Genomic DNA, 18,605 nt, shown 5'->3' on the forward strand with positions numbered 1-18,605 from the left:
CACCATTATTGAAGAAAACAATTAAAACACAAAACTAATAAATAAACTAAAAAAAAATCATAAAAATAAAAACTTACTATAGACACATCCCACAATTTGAAAACAAGACTTGTCCGTGCCTCACAAAGCAACGTCCGTAGGGAGAGACAATATTGTTGTCAACAGAGACTTGATGAGAATCGCTTGAGCTTGATCCAAATTCACAGCTCTTATTCAAATAAACAAAATAAACAAAGAAAGAAGAAAAATTGTTTCTTTATTGAATGTGTATCAAATTTGTACAAGAGTTGGTCTTAGACCGAGTATAATGAGTTGATAATAGTTATTTAACAACTCTAACTAACTATAACGGACACTAACAACTCTAACATGTAACTAACAACTAGTTTAGGTTCATAACAATGCCAGCTAGGATTAGGAGTCAACACATTTAACAATTCTCCATCTTGAACCTTAATCCTTGCACATGTAATCTTCATGAGTTGCGTGTACTTGAAGTGTAGTCATGAGTGTCCAATGAGAGAAGCTTTTGAGACGGTGATTGAACTTGACTGATGGCACGGATTTTGTAAGCATATCATATGGAGTTTTAGCTGCTGAGACTTTCTCCGGTTTAAAAACTTAATAAATTAATATATATATATATATAACGGTCGGTTTTGGTTTTTTCGGTCGGTTTATTACTAAAAAAAACCGACCGTCCAATGGCGATTTTAACCGTTAGCGGTTTTTTCGGTTTTTGATTTCGTCGGTTTCAGTTCCAACGGTGTTCGGTAGGTCGGTTTGAACGGTTTTTTTGATTTTCTAGATTTTACGCTCACCCCTAGTTTCACCTTACCATTTTTATGACATCTCTTAGAAAATGTAGCCTAACATCAATATGTTTTGTTCTCTCATGGAACACCTAATTTTTACTCAAGTGTAGTAAACACTGTAATAGAACTCTGGTCTATACCAAGTTCCTTTGTTAATCCATTTTGCTAAATAGTTTCTTTGATGGCTTTTATGCAAGCCATGTATTCAGCCTCAGTGATTGACAAAAGTCATTGTTGTTTGGAGCTTATTTCCAGCTTATTATGCATTCCTTGATTTGGAATACAAAACCAAGTTGAGACCTTCTTGTATCCAAATCACATGCATAGACTGAGTTTAGATACCCTAACACTTCAGGTTTCTTAGTGTTAGAGCAGTAGACTAATCCGAGGTTTCAGTTCCCCTTCAGGTATCTCATCATCTATTTGATAGCCTCCCAGTATTTTCTTCTAGGTTTACTTATGTACCTATTGATCACAGTCATTTCATGACACAACTCAGGTCTAGTGCAGATCATAATGTACATGATACTTCCCACAACACTGCTGTATGGAATATTGTTCATATATTCCATATCTTCTGGTGTCTTTCAATTTTGAGTGACAGACACTACTAGAAAAAGAGATGAAATCAAACTTAGTCTGAAAAAAATAAACATTAAAGTCGTATATAATTTTTTTTGTACAATAGTTTTGTTTGATCTATTACAATAAAAATTTGAAAGTTACCGCTAGTCTATCTCAGATAGTCTGAATGACCAGTTCGTCAACGTCCTCAAAATTGAACTTTTCATAGAAATGGTATTGCGAACAACAAACTTCATTTAATTGTTAAACTTGTTGTCATAGTCGTTTATCGAGCCCCAGTCCCCTTATGATATTTAAATTCAACTTTTGTCCAGCAAGCTGCTTGGCTAGTTTTTCTTCAATATTTTTTCCCTTGTACTTTCCCCTAACTCTTTTTTTCTTACTGTTGCTTGCACTTGCATCAGCCACTTTAGACATACAAGCTAGATATAATTAATTAATCAACCTATTAACAAAAGGAACATGTATTTGATTTAATTAACTGTGGGTTTAAATATTACAATACTTTCAAGTCTACAAGTCATCATAATCATCATCATCATCATCAACAGTTACATTAGTGTCATTATCACTATCACTAGTGTCTTTATCATCACTATAAATAATGAAATCATATTAATCTTGACAGTCAGGCTACTCATGGTCCCTGTTGGTCACTTCAATTGGGTTGATATTATCACGGACATATTTGACATTGTCCAATTGTAAAAGTTGTACAACTAACTAGATTCTTGAAGAGTTTCTTTCTTGTATAGTCGTGGTCGCATCATCATCCTCATGTGGAAAATCCCACACATTATGGGGGGTGTAAATATTGACAAGCTTCCAATCACTCCATTCTTTAGGTCGAGAATATAATATATCAATTTGCTTGGGATGCAAGTATGAATGGTTCATTTTGGTACCACTGACGGGCGACACAGACACTAGTGAAAAAAAATTATTACTTTCTGTCTTGTTTCCTTTTGTGTCTCACCACTTGCACCTAAAAATGATAACACTATAATCCTTCAAGTTAGTCAACTCATAGACTTGTTTGAGTATGCCACAAAATTTTTTACCACCTTCTCCAGGTACCAAAACATCACTGTTTTGGGTGTTTGATTGTCATCTTGATCCTCAACTAGGAATTTAACATTGTTAACAATATATGCAGGATAATAATAGCATGTTGGATTAGAGAGATTTACAATGGCATACAACTCATCTGATTCTTTCCCAGGGTTATTCACTCAAAGTTGATTGATCTATCATTGAGTGAAAAATATAATCAATATTAGTACAACAAATCGAATTTGAATGACAAAATTAATAGAAAACAATACTTACTTGAGACTTGAACCAACTGGAAAACTCGTTCTCTTGAGCTGTGTCAATATTTTGATCACCCCCAAGTTGTAGCTCATTCATATGCTCACTACACATAAATAGTAAATTAAGAATGCAAAAAGTATCTTACTTGATATACTTCTCCACTTCAGTACAATTGTTCAAAATGTACCACTCTGCCTTAAGCTTTTCTTAAATTGGAAAAAACACGACGGTCCTCTTACCAATGGGTCGACTAACATGCTTGAATACAGAGAACCCTTTCAGGCTTATTTGAGACGACATCACTATTTCGATCTGGTTGGTTAAATTGAGTTTCAACTTCCTAGAAGAACATGGAACAAAAGCTTAATGCCTCATTAATTGCATAAGCTTCATAAATAGATCCTTCCGGTTAAGAACAAATTTTTACATATTATTTGTACACGGACATGACTCGTTCAATTGGATACATCCACATGTAGTGCACTGGGGCCCCAAGTATCACTTCTTTAGGAAATACATCACCAAGTAAACCATTATGTCAAAAATATGCCAGTGAGAAAATAGTTTCCAATTTGCAAAGAATGTCCAGAATACTTTTTTGCATGCTCTTCAAGTCTTCAACATTCAATGTCTTCGAGCACAATTTTAGAAAAATACACACAGTTTAATTATTATATCCCGGACTTCTTTCTTCAAAAAATTTTGAATGCCCCCTAGCATCAAGTATTGTAACAACACATGGTAGTCTTGAGACTTCAAGCCAAAAATCTTATCTTCATTCTCATTCTTATTCTTCTCTAAATTTGATATTCTGTCTATTGACCTTCCTTCACCTAGGAACCTCATCAATGGTGATCCTAATCCGCAGTACACTCAGCGGAAGAAAAAAGACCAGTCCTTCTTTCTTGGCTACGTTCCTCAATGTCTGAAGTTATCTTGCCTCAGTTGCCACTTACACTTCATCTTTCTCTGTGTGGCATGCCTTAGAACTAAAATTCTCTAGACAAACTAAAGCAAGATTGCTTCAACTCAAGGGACAATTCTCCCGTGTTCAAAAAGGTAACCTATCCATCTCTAAGTATATTGAAAAAGTTCAGTCTATTTTTTATGCTCTCACGGTGGCTGGTTCACCTGTCCAGGATTAAGATCTAGTTCTTCAAGTCTTAAATGGCTTAGGACCAGAATTTGACTCGATTGTCTCTAGAATCACTTCAAGAAGTGATACTCTCACCATTGAAGAAGTCCAAGCTCTTCTTCTGTCCCATGAAAGCAGGCTAGAACATCACCACCAAATGAATGATCTAACAATGAGGATACAAGCCAATCTTGCCTTTGGATCAGGAAGATCAGGTGGTGCTCGACCTTATTCCACAAAACAGATCTAGCTCAAATGATGGCTCACATTAAACTCAAGGTCGTGGTAGAGGGTACTCAAGATTTCCCCCATCCAAAGTGATATGTCAAGTGTGTTTAAAAGCTAGCCGCACTGCTCCTGTTTGTCATTACCATTTTGACAAGAACTTGCAAGTTCCAAAGCCTAACCCCAACAATCCTCGTGCTTATCTCATTAAACAAGAGTTTGACTATGATCTTATGGCATATGCTACTACAATGGTTCAAGACTTTGGTGATGATTGCCAATGGTTCGCAGACACAGGGGCCACCTACCTTGTCACCTCTGATGGTACACTTTTAGACAACCCTACACCTCACACAGGTCCTGAAACCATGGTTGTTGGTGATGGTAAGAAATTAATGATTTCCCAAACAGGTTCCACATTCTTGCCCTCTCTTACCTCATCATCTTCCTTAGCTCTTAATTATGTTCTTCATGTACCTTCAATTACTAAGAACCTTGTCAGCATTTCCAAGTTAACTGATGATAACAATGTTATTCTTGAATTTTACAAACATTATTGTTTTGTCAAGGATAATCAAACGGGAGTTTTTCTTCTCAAAGGGAAACGTAAGCATGGTCTTTACTCTCTTGGTGATGCCTCCTATTCATCAAGCTCCACTGCAGAATATTTTCTTGAAAATTCTGAGATTAGTTCTAAGTGTCTTGTAAACACACGTGTCAATATAATAATGAGATCTTTGAATCTCTTAATTCTTGTAATTCCAATTTCATCAATAAAAATGTATGTTTGTCCTCAGATTCTCCTCAGTTTTTATTACCTATGCCAATAATGATGTGAATAATTGGCACTGTAAACTAGGACATCCTGGCCAAACTACTTTAAACAGATTGTTAAAACAACTTCCTCACTCTGGCACAATACAAACATTAAAATTCTACAATGCTTGTCAATTAGGAAAGAGCCATAAATTACCATTTCCCTCATTCAATAGCCATGCCACTCAACCACTCGAGTTAGTTCATACTGATTTTGTGGGGACCCTCACATGTTCCATCCGAAGATGGTTTCAGATATTATATTTTGTTCATAGATGATTTCAGTAGGTTTTATTAGATTTATCCTATAACTGTCAAGTCTCAAGCGTTTGACATGTTTGTTAAATTCAAGAGCATGGTGAAAAATCAGTTTGAATTACCAATTAAAGTTGTCCAAGCAGATGGAGGTGGTGAATACAAGCCCTTTGCCAAATTTCTATCATATCAAGGAATTCTCTACAGTCATCCTTGTCCCCATACTCATGAGAAAAATGGGAGAGTGGAAAGAAAGCATAGACATGTAACTGAAACAGGACTCACCCTACTTGCTCAGGCTGGCCTTGATCTTACCTATTGGTGGCATGCTTTCTCATGAGCAACCTTCACCATTAACAGGTTACCTACACCTATTCTATCTCACATAAGTCCCTTTGAATGTTTATTTGGGAAAGCACCTGACTACAACATAATGAAACCATTTGGTTGTGCCTGCTTCCCCCATCTAAGGACATACAACTCTCACAAAACAAACATGAGATCTCAACAGTGTCTATTCCTGGGCTACTCATCCTATCACAAAGGATACTTATGTGAAAACAGCAAAGGCAGAATTTACATTGCCAGAAATGTTGTCTTCAATGAGACATGTTATCCTGGAACATGCTCACCTCAATCCAACACCACATAATAGGTAAATACTCATGTCCGCATATCTCAGTCTCCATCTACAACTTTTTACACAAGTAACACTAATTCTGGTTCTATTCTTGTTGTTTCCAATGCTACTGCAATTGTGAACATTGAGCGTGCAAGTCATTAGCAACAAATGGATCTTTAGAGTAAAATTAAATGCACATGGGACATTAGACAAGTGCAAGTCAAGGTTAGTTGCCAAATGATACTTGCAAGTTCCAAGAATCGACTATGAAGAAACTTTTTCCCATGTAGTCAAACCTGTTACTATCAGAACTGTGCTCTCCTTAGTTGTGTCTAACAATTGGAGAGTGACACAACTTGATGTAAGCAATGCATTTCTAATGGGACATTGAATGAAGTGATGTATATGAAACAACCTCAAGGCTTTAAAGATGATGAGTTCCCAGATCATGTGTGCTTATTGCACAGAGATATATATGGTTTAAAATAGGCTCCTCGAGCCTGGAATAAAAAGTTAAAACAGAGTCTGATTTAGTGGGGTTTTCAAGCCTCAAGAGCTGATACATCTCTATTTGTTTATGGTTCAGGAGCTACCCAAATTGTGCTACTGGTTTATGTTGATGACATATTAGTCACTGGTCCAAATCAATGCCTCATTTCCAAGCTTATAACATATTTGAACTAATTCTTTTCATTGAAAGATCTGGGGGAGGTTCACTATTTTCTAGGTGTTAAGATTGTAAGAAATGAGTCTTATATGTATTTGTCTCAGTCAAAATACATAACAGATTTATTAGTTAAGCTCAATATGGAGGGAACTAAACCTTGTCCTAATCTCATTAGTTCAACTCTCAAACTCAGTCTAACAGAGGGGGATCCTATTGAAGATCCAACATTGTAGAGAAGCACCATAGGAGCTCTATAGTATCTGAGCTTAACAAGACCTAATGTTGCGTATATAGTGAACAAGCTCAACCAGTTTCTCAAAACTCCCACCACCCTGCACTGGGAAGCATGCAAGAAACTGCTCAGATACTTGAAAGGCACAATTAGTGAGGGATTACTGCTTAAACCAGTAAAAGATGTGTCGATTGAATGCTACTCTGATGTAGACTAGGCCAGCTGAATTGATGATAGAAGAAGCACAGGAGGCTATGTAGTGTTCTTAAGTGGAAATTTAGTTTCCTGGTCTGCTATGAAACAGCAAGTAGTGGCAAGGTCAAGCATAGAAAGTGAGTTTCGTGCTTTAGAAATTGTTGCAGCAGAGATAAAATGGATTGGCTCTCTCTTGAATGAGTTGCATATGACACAATCTCATTCTCCAATTATTTGGATGGACAATCAAAGTGTTACAGCTCTTGCTGCAAATCTAATTTTTCATGCAAGGTCCAAACATATCGAGCTTGATCTTCATTTTGTCAGAGATCAAATCTTGGACAAACAACTTCAAATTTGATATGTGCCTGCCTTTGATCAAGTTGCAGATGCTCTCACTAAACCTTATCCACTGACAGATTTCTTCACCTCAAGTCCAAACTTCAAATGGCTAAAAGCCCTTTTCACTTGAGGGGGATGTTGACACTAAAGTTAGTTAAGAGTTAGTTACATGTCTGTACAAGTTAGTTAGTCTTAACAATTTTACTTTTCACTTGTTTTTCTGTTACTTGTAACAAACTCATTTTGTGCCTATAAATAAAGCTTCTAGCAATATGAGAGGGTGCAAGTTTTTACTGCATTGCTACTCTCACTTTTTTTTTTCTCTGCACCAGTATTGTTGTTCATACAAGTCTTCATGATGATCTCAAAATACATCTGCTGATGACATAACAAAGGAAGGAAGAAGTATAAGTACCCTACTTACAACATGTGGTCCCTAAAATTATCTAACATCAAAAGGTAGGAAAGGGATCGACAGTGTTTGATTCTCAATAAATTCTTTGATAATACTTTTGGAAATGAGACTATTAGGAACATCTATGCTCTCTGAACACACTCCTTAGCTACAATAAAGAGTGAGACTTGAAAAAATAAACTCTAATCATACAAGAAATGGCTCTCTATAGTGGCAAAAGAATCGAAATCTCTCTACTTTTATGCTAAACTCTTTTAATAGTATTTTAATGAAAACTATTATTACTTTTTTTATTATTTTATAAAAGTATTTATATTTAACAAATTCAAATTATAAAATATTATTAAAATAATCAAATACTAACTAAAATAGGGAGCATGATTGGAACAATAACAATAAAAGTGGCTCTCTATTTTAATTTTCTAACTATTTTAGCTAAGAAAATAGAGAAACCAAGATGCTCTAATATACCACTTATGTTTTCAACACTATAATTTTAATAAATTGTGAACAATTTATTTTACTGAAAAGATGATATATAGGGGTTTTTTTTCATTTTTACATTTTAAAACAGTTTTTTTTATATATTTTTACGGAATTCTATATAGAAACTTCTATTGCAACTAATGGAGTAACCTAAATTGTAACAAAAAATCGTATAGCAACTCACATAGAAACTACCGGAGAAATCACTTTAGAAACTCAAACCGTAAATTTTTTTAAAAAAAAAAGTTAAAAAAATAGTATATAGGGTAATTTCCTTAAAGATTATGTTTAAAAAACAACTATTTGATGAAAAAAAATTGATATAATAATGGTACATGTGCCAACCATGTGTTGTGCAGAGTATTGATAAGGGTTCGAATCCTAGCATAGACTATCTTAAGGGAGATTATGCTTAGTTTTTTTGGAAGACTTGCTTGTTGTGATAGTATCTCATTCGATTTTTTTTCATTAAAAATGTATATAATCGTACATGTGCCAAAAATTAATAGTGGACGGGTAGATTTATTTTGAAGGGATTGCCAAACAATTTTTTTTAATGAGAAATGTTAAAGGCACATACAGTGTTTAATACTATTGTAAAGTGTAATATTATTATTGGTATAATTTTTAATAAAAATTATAAATAAATTACTAACTAATATCAGAAGGCCGTAGTTTTCCTACAATGAGAGTAAAAGACCCTTTTTTTTTAGTATGTAAGATTGAGTAAAAGAAAAAAATGAAATTTACATGGTATACTAACTTTTGCTAATTTTTTACAAAAATACTGTCAGGCATTATTTTTTACTTTTTTAGTGTGTTTTTTTATAAGTTTCATACTGCAGTATACTGTGTTAAGTTTTCACTGGTGTTCTACTAGTGTTTTGTAGTTGTTCTACTGTTGTTTTGAGTTATTCTACTTTGTGTTTTACTGGTGTTTTATAAAAACACAGTATTTTTGAAAACTTTTCCGTGTGACAGTATTTTTGTAAAAGTTAACCCAAATTATAATATTTTGTAAATTTCCCAAAAAAAAAAAAGAGTGTAAAAACACTTGATTTGAGGGCAATGTGGGAACCTGAAAATGAAGTGGTGTGGTTCTTGGTGGGTGTGGTGAGTTGATTAGAGTTGAGAGAGTGAGTGGGAACTTCTTTTTTTAGCGGCAGTGATGATTGGAGTGATTATGGAATGTCTATAAATATGGAAAGGTTAACAACACATTACCAAAACACAAAACATAATAATAATAATAATAATAAAGCCAAGTATCGCATCGCAGCCCCCAGCCTGGAGATGGGAGCCGAAGCCTTCCCCACTCCCACTGCCACCACCCTTCTCCACCACCAGGACCACGTTGACGCTCCTGTTGTACTCGGACTACAGCCCTCAGCCCTCGTCGACCACGTGGCCCGCGTTGATTCTTCCTTGCTTGATCAAATCTCCGGCGAACGTGGTGGCTCCATTCCCGTTCGACCTCTATCCTTTTTCTTCTTTTCCTCACTCAATTTTCTCAATTTTACCTCTTTTTCCTCGTCTGGGTCGATGTTAATTTCCCTGTTTGTACTCATTTTTCTTGAATTTATTATGCTTTTGGGTTCATATGTATCGATCTAGAACGAGTTTTATTCTTTTTTCCCCCTGGCTTGTCAACTGAATTTCACTTACACTGCTCACACTTATGATTTTTGTGTTTGATCAGTAAGGGTATTGGATCCAATATGATTAAATTGAAATTACTGCGTTACTGAAAGTTTGCCTATAAAATCTTTGTAGGTTGCATATGACGAGCTAGAGCATATACTGAAAGAGCTGAAGACCCATAATCTCTCGTCTCAAGATGAATCTTCTTCTGTAAAAACTTTAGCGGGGGGAAGTGTTGCCAATACCATTCGAGGGCTGAGTTCAGGGTTTGGAGTCTCCTGTGGAATTCTTGGTGCCTGTGGGGATGATCAACAAGGCCAGCTTTTTGTGAGTAATATGAACTCTCGTGGTGTGAATCTCTCAAGGATGAGGATGAAGAAGGGCCATACAGCTCAGGTGAGCTCCAATTGAACACTCTGTTTCGTTTTCTTTTCTTTTTTTCCTTCCTTTAGCTCGAGATTATTGGTGCTAAGTGCTTGTTGTTATGAACAGTGCGTTTGCCTTGTTGACGATTCGGCAAATCGTACAATGCGTCCCTGTCTCTCTAGTGCTGTGAAACTTCAGGTGAGTTCTTCTTTATGTGTCCATATAGGTTGTTGTAAATCACAATAACAATAATAATAAAAATAATATATAAATGTACTATCAGATTTCCTCTTTGTTAACATGATTTTCATACACCTACCTGTGATTTTGTATCATTTTCAGGCAGATGAATTAACTAAAGAAGATTTTAAGGGATGCAAGGTTAGACATATACTTTTTTGTACTAATAAATTACTACACTTTAAAAATAGCCTTGTAATCTGTGATGCATCTTGAAGCACTAGAAATTCGGTACACTAGTAAACTATTAATAAGTTTAAAATTCCTAACTTCTTATGTATGCTTTTCTTACAGTGGTTGTCATTGAGGTACAGTATATTCAATTTGGAAGTGATTCAAGCTGCTATACGCATAGCCAAACAAGAGGGTCTTCTTGTGTCCTTGGATTTGGCCAGTTTCGAGGTATCCTTACCTTTATTTCTCTTTATGTTTAGATCAAAGAGTTGATCTGTCCTTTTTCCATACAAACGACTTCAAAATAATAATACCATAGTGTCGAGGTTTGTATTTTGCCCAGTCCTTTTATAAGGGAAATAGTCATTGGATTTGGGTACCTGAACTATCTACTTAAAGTAATAATTCATGTCACTGTGATTTTACACTAGAATGCTATGAGTAGTTATATCTTGAAAATTATTAGTTTCGTTTCTTTCTGGTATCTAATTGTTCCTCTTCCTCTCTCCATTACTTTCCTCTCGTGTGACGTATTCTTAAAACTAAACTTCTTTCAGGTCTAATATGTTAATCTTATATAGTCTTTAACATTGCTCAGATGGTTCGGAACTTTAGAGAACCTCTTCTAGAGCTACTTGAATCAGGGAATGTAGACCTTTGCTTTGCCAATGAGGATGAAGCTACAGAGCTGATAAGGTAACTATTTACTTTATATTATGTATTGACAGGCTAAGCTTAGTTTGGTGGAGGTGGGAGTGGTGATGGAATCACATAAGAGTTTAAGATCCATTGTTTTTCATCTCAAATGTTGGTGCTCCTTATGATAGATAGGCTTTGTTTTTCTTTTTTTTTGGTGTGGATTGGGAGATTAAATAGTTTTATGGAGAGTTGTACTCAGTTCATAATCTTACCTGGCGTGATTGATTGCAGGGGTAAAGAAACAGTTAGTCCAGAGGTTGCTCTAGAATTTCTCGCCAACCACTGCAAGTGGGCTGTGGTGACATTAGCTGCTAATGGCTGCATTGCAAAGCATGGAAAAGAGGTGAGTGAATCCTAACTAGTTAGTTAACAAGAAGAAATTATCATGAGTAGTAACAACAAAACCTTCGTAATTCATTTTATTATAACAACAGGTTGTCCAAGTTCCGGCCATAGGTGAAACGAAAGCAGTTGATGCTACTGGAGCAGGTGACCTGTTTGCAAGTGGGTTCTTGTACGGCCTTGTGAAGGGTTTAACACTAGAGGAATGTTGCAAAGTGGGTTCCTGCAGTGGTGGGTCTGTGATTCGGTCACTCGGGGGTGAGGTGACCCCTGAGAATTGGCACTGGATGTGCAAGCAAATGCTGATCAAGGATCTTCCGGTTCCTAGCACCCGCATATGACCTCTTTTTATCTGTACTACTATTTTAGTTTTAACAAAGTAATTGTTTCTGTCCTTTGCTTGTTTATTTATTTTCCTATAGCAAAGGACACCTATTGTTTGTTGCATTTTGGGACTGACTTAACCAATGCATACAAGACTCTGCTTCCTCTATGGAAATACTGAAAATATATGAATGTTAAGTCATAAATTTATTCAACAAAATCTTTCTGTCATGCATTTTCAATCCCTTAATCTATATATTTATTTTTATTCTATAGTACTTGAAAACTATTACCTTGCTGACTGATACAATACTATTCAAAAAAGAAAAATTGTAGGGTTAGATTTTAACCTATGCTTATGTTCAAAGATGTATATGATCAAAATCCTATAAAATAAACTCCACCCTATGAAAATTTATGATGGATTCCATATTTATAAGATTCTTTAGGACTGCTAAATTATATTATTCTCACTAAAACATGTTTGAGTATTTACTCATCTGTCTTAAAAGAGCAAATTAGTTTTCCATCATTTTTTTCATTTTATTTAGTCAATTCCTAACAATTTTCAGTTTAGAAATTCAGATTAAAGAAATCAAAGATATCTTTCTGAATATCCAAAAATGAAAAAGAAAATACAAAAATAAAATTTACAAAAAGGTAACCTGAGAACAACTGAAAAAACTACAAGTAGAAAATCTGTAAAAAAATCCGCAAAAAAAAAGTGTGATTTTAAGTACTATGTGTAAAAATTCCAATAAGTTATCCTCAATTTTTTTTTTCTCTTTCGGTTAGAAGTTATCTCTAAATTTTAATTATTAAACTAAACATCTATAATAAATATGGTTATTGATTTAACATCTATATTTTATAATATTTGTAGAGAGAGTGATTATTAGGGATGTAAACGGGGCGGGTGCGGGGATTGCTCCCCCACCCCATACTCGCTTCTTAAATTCACCCTATACCCGTTTCAATACCCGCTTAAATTAAAGCGAGGGCAGGGCGGGAATTACCCGGCAGGGGAAGGATTCCCATCGGGTACCCATTACATATATATTTTTGAAAAAAAAAATGATATCTCAAAGAGAATTAAAAAAAATAATCATAACAAATTAGTAAAACAATAAATTTAAGTGGAATAGTATGTATAGTAAAAATAGAGTATAATCAATAAAAATGTTAAAGCATGAAATTATTTTAATTGTAGTAATTATGATTTTAACACTTAAACATATACATATGTCATATCGGGGCGAGTTCGGGGCAGGTATCTATTCCCCCGCCCCCGCCCTGTTTCCGACTCAGGTATGAATCTTTAAACCCATACTCGCCCACCCTTACCCCCGAAAGTCAACCCTCGTACCCGCTTTATTAGGGACGGGTACCTGCGGTACCCGAACCCGTGGGTATAATTGCCATTATTATATTTTTTCTACGCACTAATACCATTATTTTCTTTTTTTTGTGGCACATGAATAAATTATAATCTCATTTAAATATATAAGATTATTTTTCTTAGCTCACTTTTTTAGAGTATTTATTTGTTGCTCTTGGTACTAGGTGATTGAGACTTTTTGTTTAAAAAAAAAAAAAAACCTCCAATAGATGTTGCCCTTGCCCATATAGTTGCCCAATCCTAGGTAGAAAAACTCCATGGGAAATTTTATTTACACCCCAAAAATTGTTAAGTACACCCCATTTTAATAATTTTTATTTTATATAAAATTTATATCTTTAATTATACTAAGCATTTTTAACTTTTTTCTTTCAATTTATATTCTTAAAAAATATACCTATCAAACAAAATTAAATTATATTTTAAAAATTATGATAAAAAAATTAAAATAAAAAATTATATGACATTTTCTTAGAAAAAAATAAAAAAAAATATATACATGAGTTAGAAAAAATTATAAAAATGAAATCAAAGTAAGTATTGATATTAACATAAAATAATGTGAGGAAAAAATTTTAAAAATATATTAAGAGTAATTTTTAAAAATTATTCAAGTTTATATTTTTTTTAATAATGGGGTGTATTTATAATTTTGTGGGGTGCAAATATAACTCCCCAAACTCCATTCTTTGAAAGTTTATGACAGATTCCAGATTAAAAGTTTTTAGGAGTGCTAAATTAAATTATTCTTACACTAACATGTGAGAGTTTACTCATCAGTCTTAAAAGAGAAAATCTAGTGTCATTCATTATCTCATCTTTAATTCAACCCATTCTCAACAATTCTCAATTTAGAAATTCAAATAAAATTAGTTAAGGATATTTTCATAAATATTCAAAAATAACAAAAAAGTGAGAGTAAATTATATGCTAGACTTAAGTAGAGAGTGAGAGTATATTAGGCAATTCACTAAAAAAAGTGGATATATTTTAATAAAAAAATAATATGAAGGTATTTTTAATTAATAGATACAAAATAGATATATTTTTCAACTTATTCCTATTAAAATTAGCATAAAATAATGTGAGGCAAAAATTAAAAAAAAATAGTAAGAGCAATTTTTAAAAATTATTTAAATTTATATTTTTTTTTAGTAATAAAGTATATCTATCATTTTATGGAATGCAAATAAATATTCTCATATAATAATTAACATTTAATTAGAATAATTAAATTTGTCACAATATTATATTTCTTACGCGTGTAAAACAAATAATACAACAAATCACCATGCTCACTTATTCAGTGAGTAATGAAATCATAATTTTTTGTGTTTTAGGTGGATTGTTAATGATAAAAATCATAAAATGCATTGATGTAAGTAGATTAAAAAATTGTTGGCAAAAGAATGATTGTGTCATTGGGTTCCTTTCTTTTCCAACAAAGCTCTTAAGATCAACAAACTAAGGCTGACGCTATAGCTATTCCCTCACTCTAATGGTCGATGCGATCCTTAGGTGATCATCCTATTTGATTCATGAGAAGAGTTTATTTATGTCTTAGCAGAACTAGGACAAGCCTCGGCTTTCTTAAGTTCTTTGGTACTACGATGGACTTGGAGAGAACTCAGAAGAACTTTAATACTACTTTTGATTATCTACCCCTGAGACTATTTTCATGCTTTGTCAAGATCGTTTTTCCCATCCAATCCATAACAAATTTGTTACATCTTTTGACATATGAATTTTGCACCAACACATAATTTAACACACCTGTGCCAGAAGTCACTTTAGTTAGAATTTCTTGTCTGTAAAGTTTGTGCTTGATTTGTGATTTGTATATGCAAACATTATTACTCGATATTTAACGACACCTATGCCAGCTGGCTTTGTCTATGCAAAAGTTGGCCTGATCTCCCAAGTTGCCTTAACTTTGGTTTTGTATCGGCTTCCTTCATATTGATTCTGGCTTCTGGCCTTCGTAATGAAGCATCTTTTCACTCTTGAATCTTAATTAAAAAACAAATGAAGTTCCAAAAAAATAAAAATAAAAAAACCTGCTAGCATACTGCATAATTCAAATCAAGTACTTGTATAAGTTTATAGAGGATAAATTTGATTCAAGTTCACTAGCAACCATTTGATTTGACTTTTGGCATACCACCCTGAAGAGAGAGAGAGAGAGAGAGAGAGAGAGAGAGAGAGAGAGAGAGAGAGAGAGAGAGAGAGAGAAGTAAAGGGTAATCCAAATGTGTCATTTTCAATTGTACCATCAGTGTACTATAACAAATACATGCTAGAAAACCTCATTTCTGGGCAAGGAAAAACAAATTGTTTTATAGCATCCTCAAATATCCATTGGAGCCGCACCTTCTTCAGCTGCAGCACCCTGGTCGGCGGGAGTACCCTCTGCTGCTGCAGAGCCCTCTGCTGGTGCAGCATCCTGATCAGCGTCAGGACCAGGTTCAGCTGCAGGAACCTCTTCCTCTGCCACAATCTCAAATTCATCAATCAACTTTTGTACAGTCTCCTGATCTAATATATGGAATGCTTCTCCAGCTCCTAACACAGCAATTGTACAGATTGAACTCCGCAGCTTTTCTCCTTGCAAGGTCTCCCTAGTTGCAATGAGTGCATCTTTAATCAAATCCTCCCTCGTCGAGTCTTTGAAGCTCTCAAACCTGCGTTCCAAGTACGTCTTTGCAGCTTGTGAACGAGACCCTATGGCAAAAGCCTGATACTCAAAGTAGTTACCACTTGGGCAGTTGTAATAGAGGTGAGCTCCAGATTCATCCAACCCACCAACTAGCAATCCAACACCATAAGGTCGTTTCCATGAGCGTTGAGTGCACACCTGCCATAAAGATAAGTGACTAAATTACGGAAATGTGTCTTCTAAAGTAACATGAAAAACAAAATTTATAATCATAGAGAACTGAAATGTGAACAGTGGTCACCATTGTTGTTTTTTTCTCCATAGTTCAAGGAAAGCACATATTAGGTACTAAACACTTTCTATAAGGATTTGGGGAAAACATAGAAAATGTTCACATAGCGCCAGCAACATAGATAAACATAGATAATAAGTCCACAAAATCATGTTGCATGTAAATGCACAAAATCCACATTCCCCTGTAACAAATACATATTTTCAGGGTGCATACATACATATCTAAGAAAGCACCAGCTGATTTCAAAAGAATAAGATGTCACAAAAGATAGAATGATCATTTATTGACTACAGACTAAGAACAAGAACATAATTAATGCATCTAGGGGAATAAAATAACAGTTAAAAAAAAAAAAGAACTTAATTAAGCATTAAAATTATCAAGAAATCGGAGTTCCTATACTATTTGTCACACAGCAATTGTGCAAAAGACATGAACTTTAAGATAAAAAAGAAAAAAAGACAATGTTAAGTTCAATAAAAGTTCGATTATTACTTCATTTCATTATTGCGTCTCCACAAAGCACAATATGTCGTAATGCTCTCACTTCCAAAAGTTTTAAGTAACATCTAATATCTATAAATGTAACAAAGTTCAGTGCTATTCTGGGTAGGTTCATCTCCGAAGCTTAACTCTACATTGATTTGGGAGCCACAAAAGAAAAACACTGAAGCACAAGCAAGAACCCTAGCTAACATGTACAACTTGAGCTTAATAGAAGTCCCGAATAACCCATAATACATGTTGATCAAAATTGAAAATTTAAGCCTCCTGAGTCCTGCCCTCAACTAAAAAAAGAACTATATTAACACTCATTTCTTTCACGGAAAGTCATACTTTCTACCAAAATCATATCTTGAAATAGATTTGAAAACCCAAAACAAATAGGTGAATGGAGTGGATGCCACAATTTCTTAGCTTTACTAAAACATAGTTCCCTATTCCAGATTTAAAACCCATCAGCTAATTATTCGAAAAGCATAAAATAAAAACCCTGTAGTAATACTAATAACAAACAGATCATCATATTCATAGAACAAAAGCAATAGAGAATGAATGCAAGTTAGGTTTCTACAAAAAAAAAAAAAAACAAACCTGAGCCTTATCAGCGAGTTGAACAACGAGTCGGCCGACGGGTAGGGGAGATTCGTAGGTGTAGTTATAGTTGATGCACTCGGATCGCATGTAGCGGGAGAGAACCCGACCGTCAGCAGTGAGACCAGCTATGGCGACGCCGATGTGATCATCGACCTTGAAGATCTTCTTCTGGTGAGAAGAAAGCTCGGAATTGGTCTTGTTAACACAGGCCAACACTACGTGGGTCTTAGATCGGAGCCCTATGGCGGCAGAACCTTGCTTGACAGCTTCCATGGCGTACTCCACCTGGAATAACCGCCCCGCCGGGCTCCATGTCGTCACATCCGTATCGTACTGATTCCTAAACATGGTAACGGCGTCGTTTCAGGATTCGAACTGCAGCAAATGCCTCTGTCTCTATAATCTGAGTCAAAAAATAAAAGAGTGTTGTAGAGAAAGAAAGACTGTAAAAGAGATTTTGTTTCTTTTTCTTCAAGCCAGCCAATGGGGTTTTCCTCTTCAACAAGTTTCGATTGTACTTTCTTTGTTAGGGCTACCCAATCATAAGACAGAAACATAAGCCCGTAGTTATAGTACTGGGCTTCCTCGAAGCCTAATGGACTTTTTTCAGTTCACTACAACTTTCTGGGCCTGGTGATGTGTAAGGACATACACAAATGATATTAAGACTAATCTTGTAGTTTGCTGAGCTGTTAGCTTAGTTTATTGTTAGTTACTTCTTTTTTTTAAGTAGAACTGTTAGTTAGTTGGTACAGTAAAAGATTAGTTACACTATAAATACTTGTAACTGATTTCATTTTTTTTCGAAAGAACAAAAAAAAATGAGAGTTCAACCGTATAATAATCAAAAACTAATTATCCTAAAAATAAAAAGGGAAATTGTCTAAAGTGCACTCATATTGTCTGTAACTGATTCCATTCTTGATTAATGAGAATCCATTCTTCTCTTTCTTAAACCCTATTTTACATTTCTAAAACTGAAAAAATAGGAGATGGTTGGCCAAACTTTTTAAAAATGATTTTCTGAAAACAGTTAAAAAAAACTAAAAATTAGAACATATTAAAATATTTTTTTTTTTATTTTCAAAAATATTTTTTTTGTCTAACATATTCTTTTTTATATTTTCTCTCACATACCCAAGTTCGAGTCTGAGTCTGGGGGCGAGGGCCCATTTATTGGTTAACGAAATTCGGTGTTAACAAATCTGAGCTTATTTTATTTATTCTATGTTCGGCTAATTCGTCTTCTGTTTGCTTCAATATATAC

The 18,605-nt window shown here is 34.5% G+C and overlaps 2 protein-coding genes across 2 annotated transcripts; one reads left to right on the top strand and one right to left on the bottom strand.

Moving 5' to 3' along the window:
* Window positions 1-9,153: 9,153 nt before the first annotated feature.
* On the top strand, window positions 9,154-12,110 carry LOC115701015 (uncharacterized). Its single transcript, XM_030628702.2, has 8 exons — window positions 9,154-9,571; window positions 9,878-10,141; window positions 10,238-10,309; window positions 10,454-10,492; window positions 10,646-10,753; window positions 11,124-11,221; window positions 11,456-11,567; window positions 11,659-12,110. Exons 1-8 carry the CDS (start codon window positions 9,293-9,295, stop codon window positions 11,905-11,907), a joined length of 1,221 nt encoding a protein of 406 aa, XP_030484562.1. The 5' UTR covers window positions 9,154-9,292; the 3' UTR covers window positions 11,908-12,110.
* A 3,252-nt stretch (window positions 12,111-15,362) lies between these two features.
* LOC115701025 (proteasome subunit alpha type-1-A) lies at window positions 15,363-17,975 on the bottom strand. The gene is made up of 2 exons (XM_030628712.2): window positions 17,336-17,975; window positions 15,363-16,143 (listed from the first exon to the last, which is right to left on the bottom strand). Exons 1-2 carry the CDS (start codon window positions 17,684-17,686, stop codon window positions 15,637-15,639), a joined length of 858 nt encoding a protein of 285 aa, XP_030484572.2. The 5' UTR covers window positions 17,687-17,975; the 3' UTR covers window positions 15,363-15,636.
* Between the last annotated feature and the right edge of the window lie 630 nt (window positions 17,976-18,605).

This window comes from Cannabis sativa, chromosome X, assembly GCF_029168945.1.
Source record: "Cannabis sativa cultivar Pink pepper isolate KNU-18-1 chromosome X, ASM2916894v1, whole genome shotgun sequence".
NCBI classification, from domain to species: Eukaryota; Viridiplantae; Streptophyta; class Magnoliopsida; order Rosales; family Cannabaceae; genus Cannabis; species Cannabis sativa.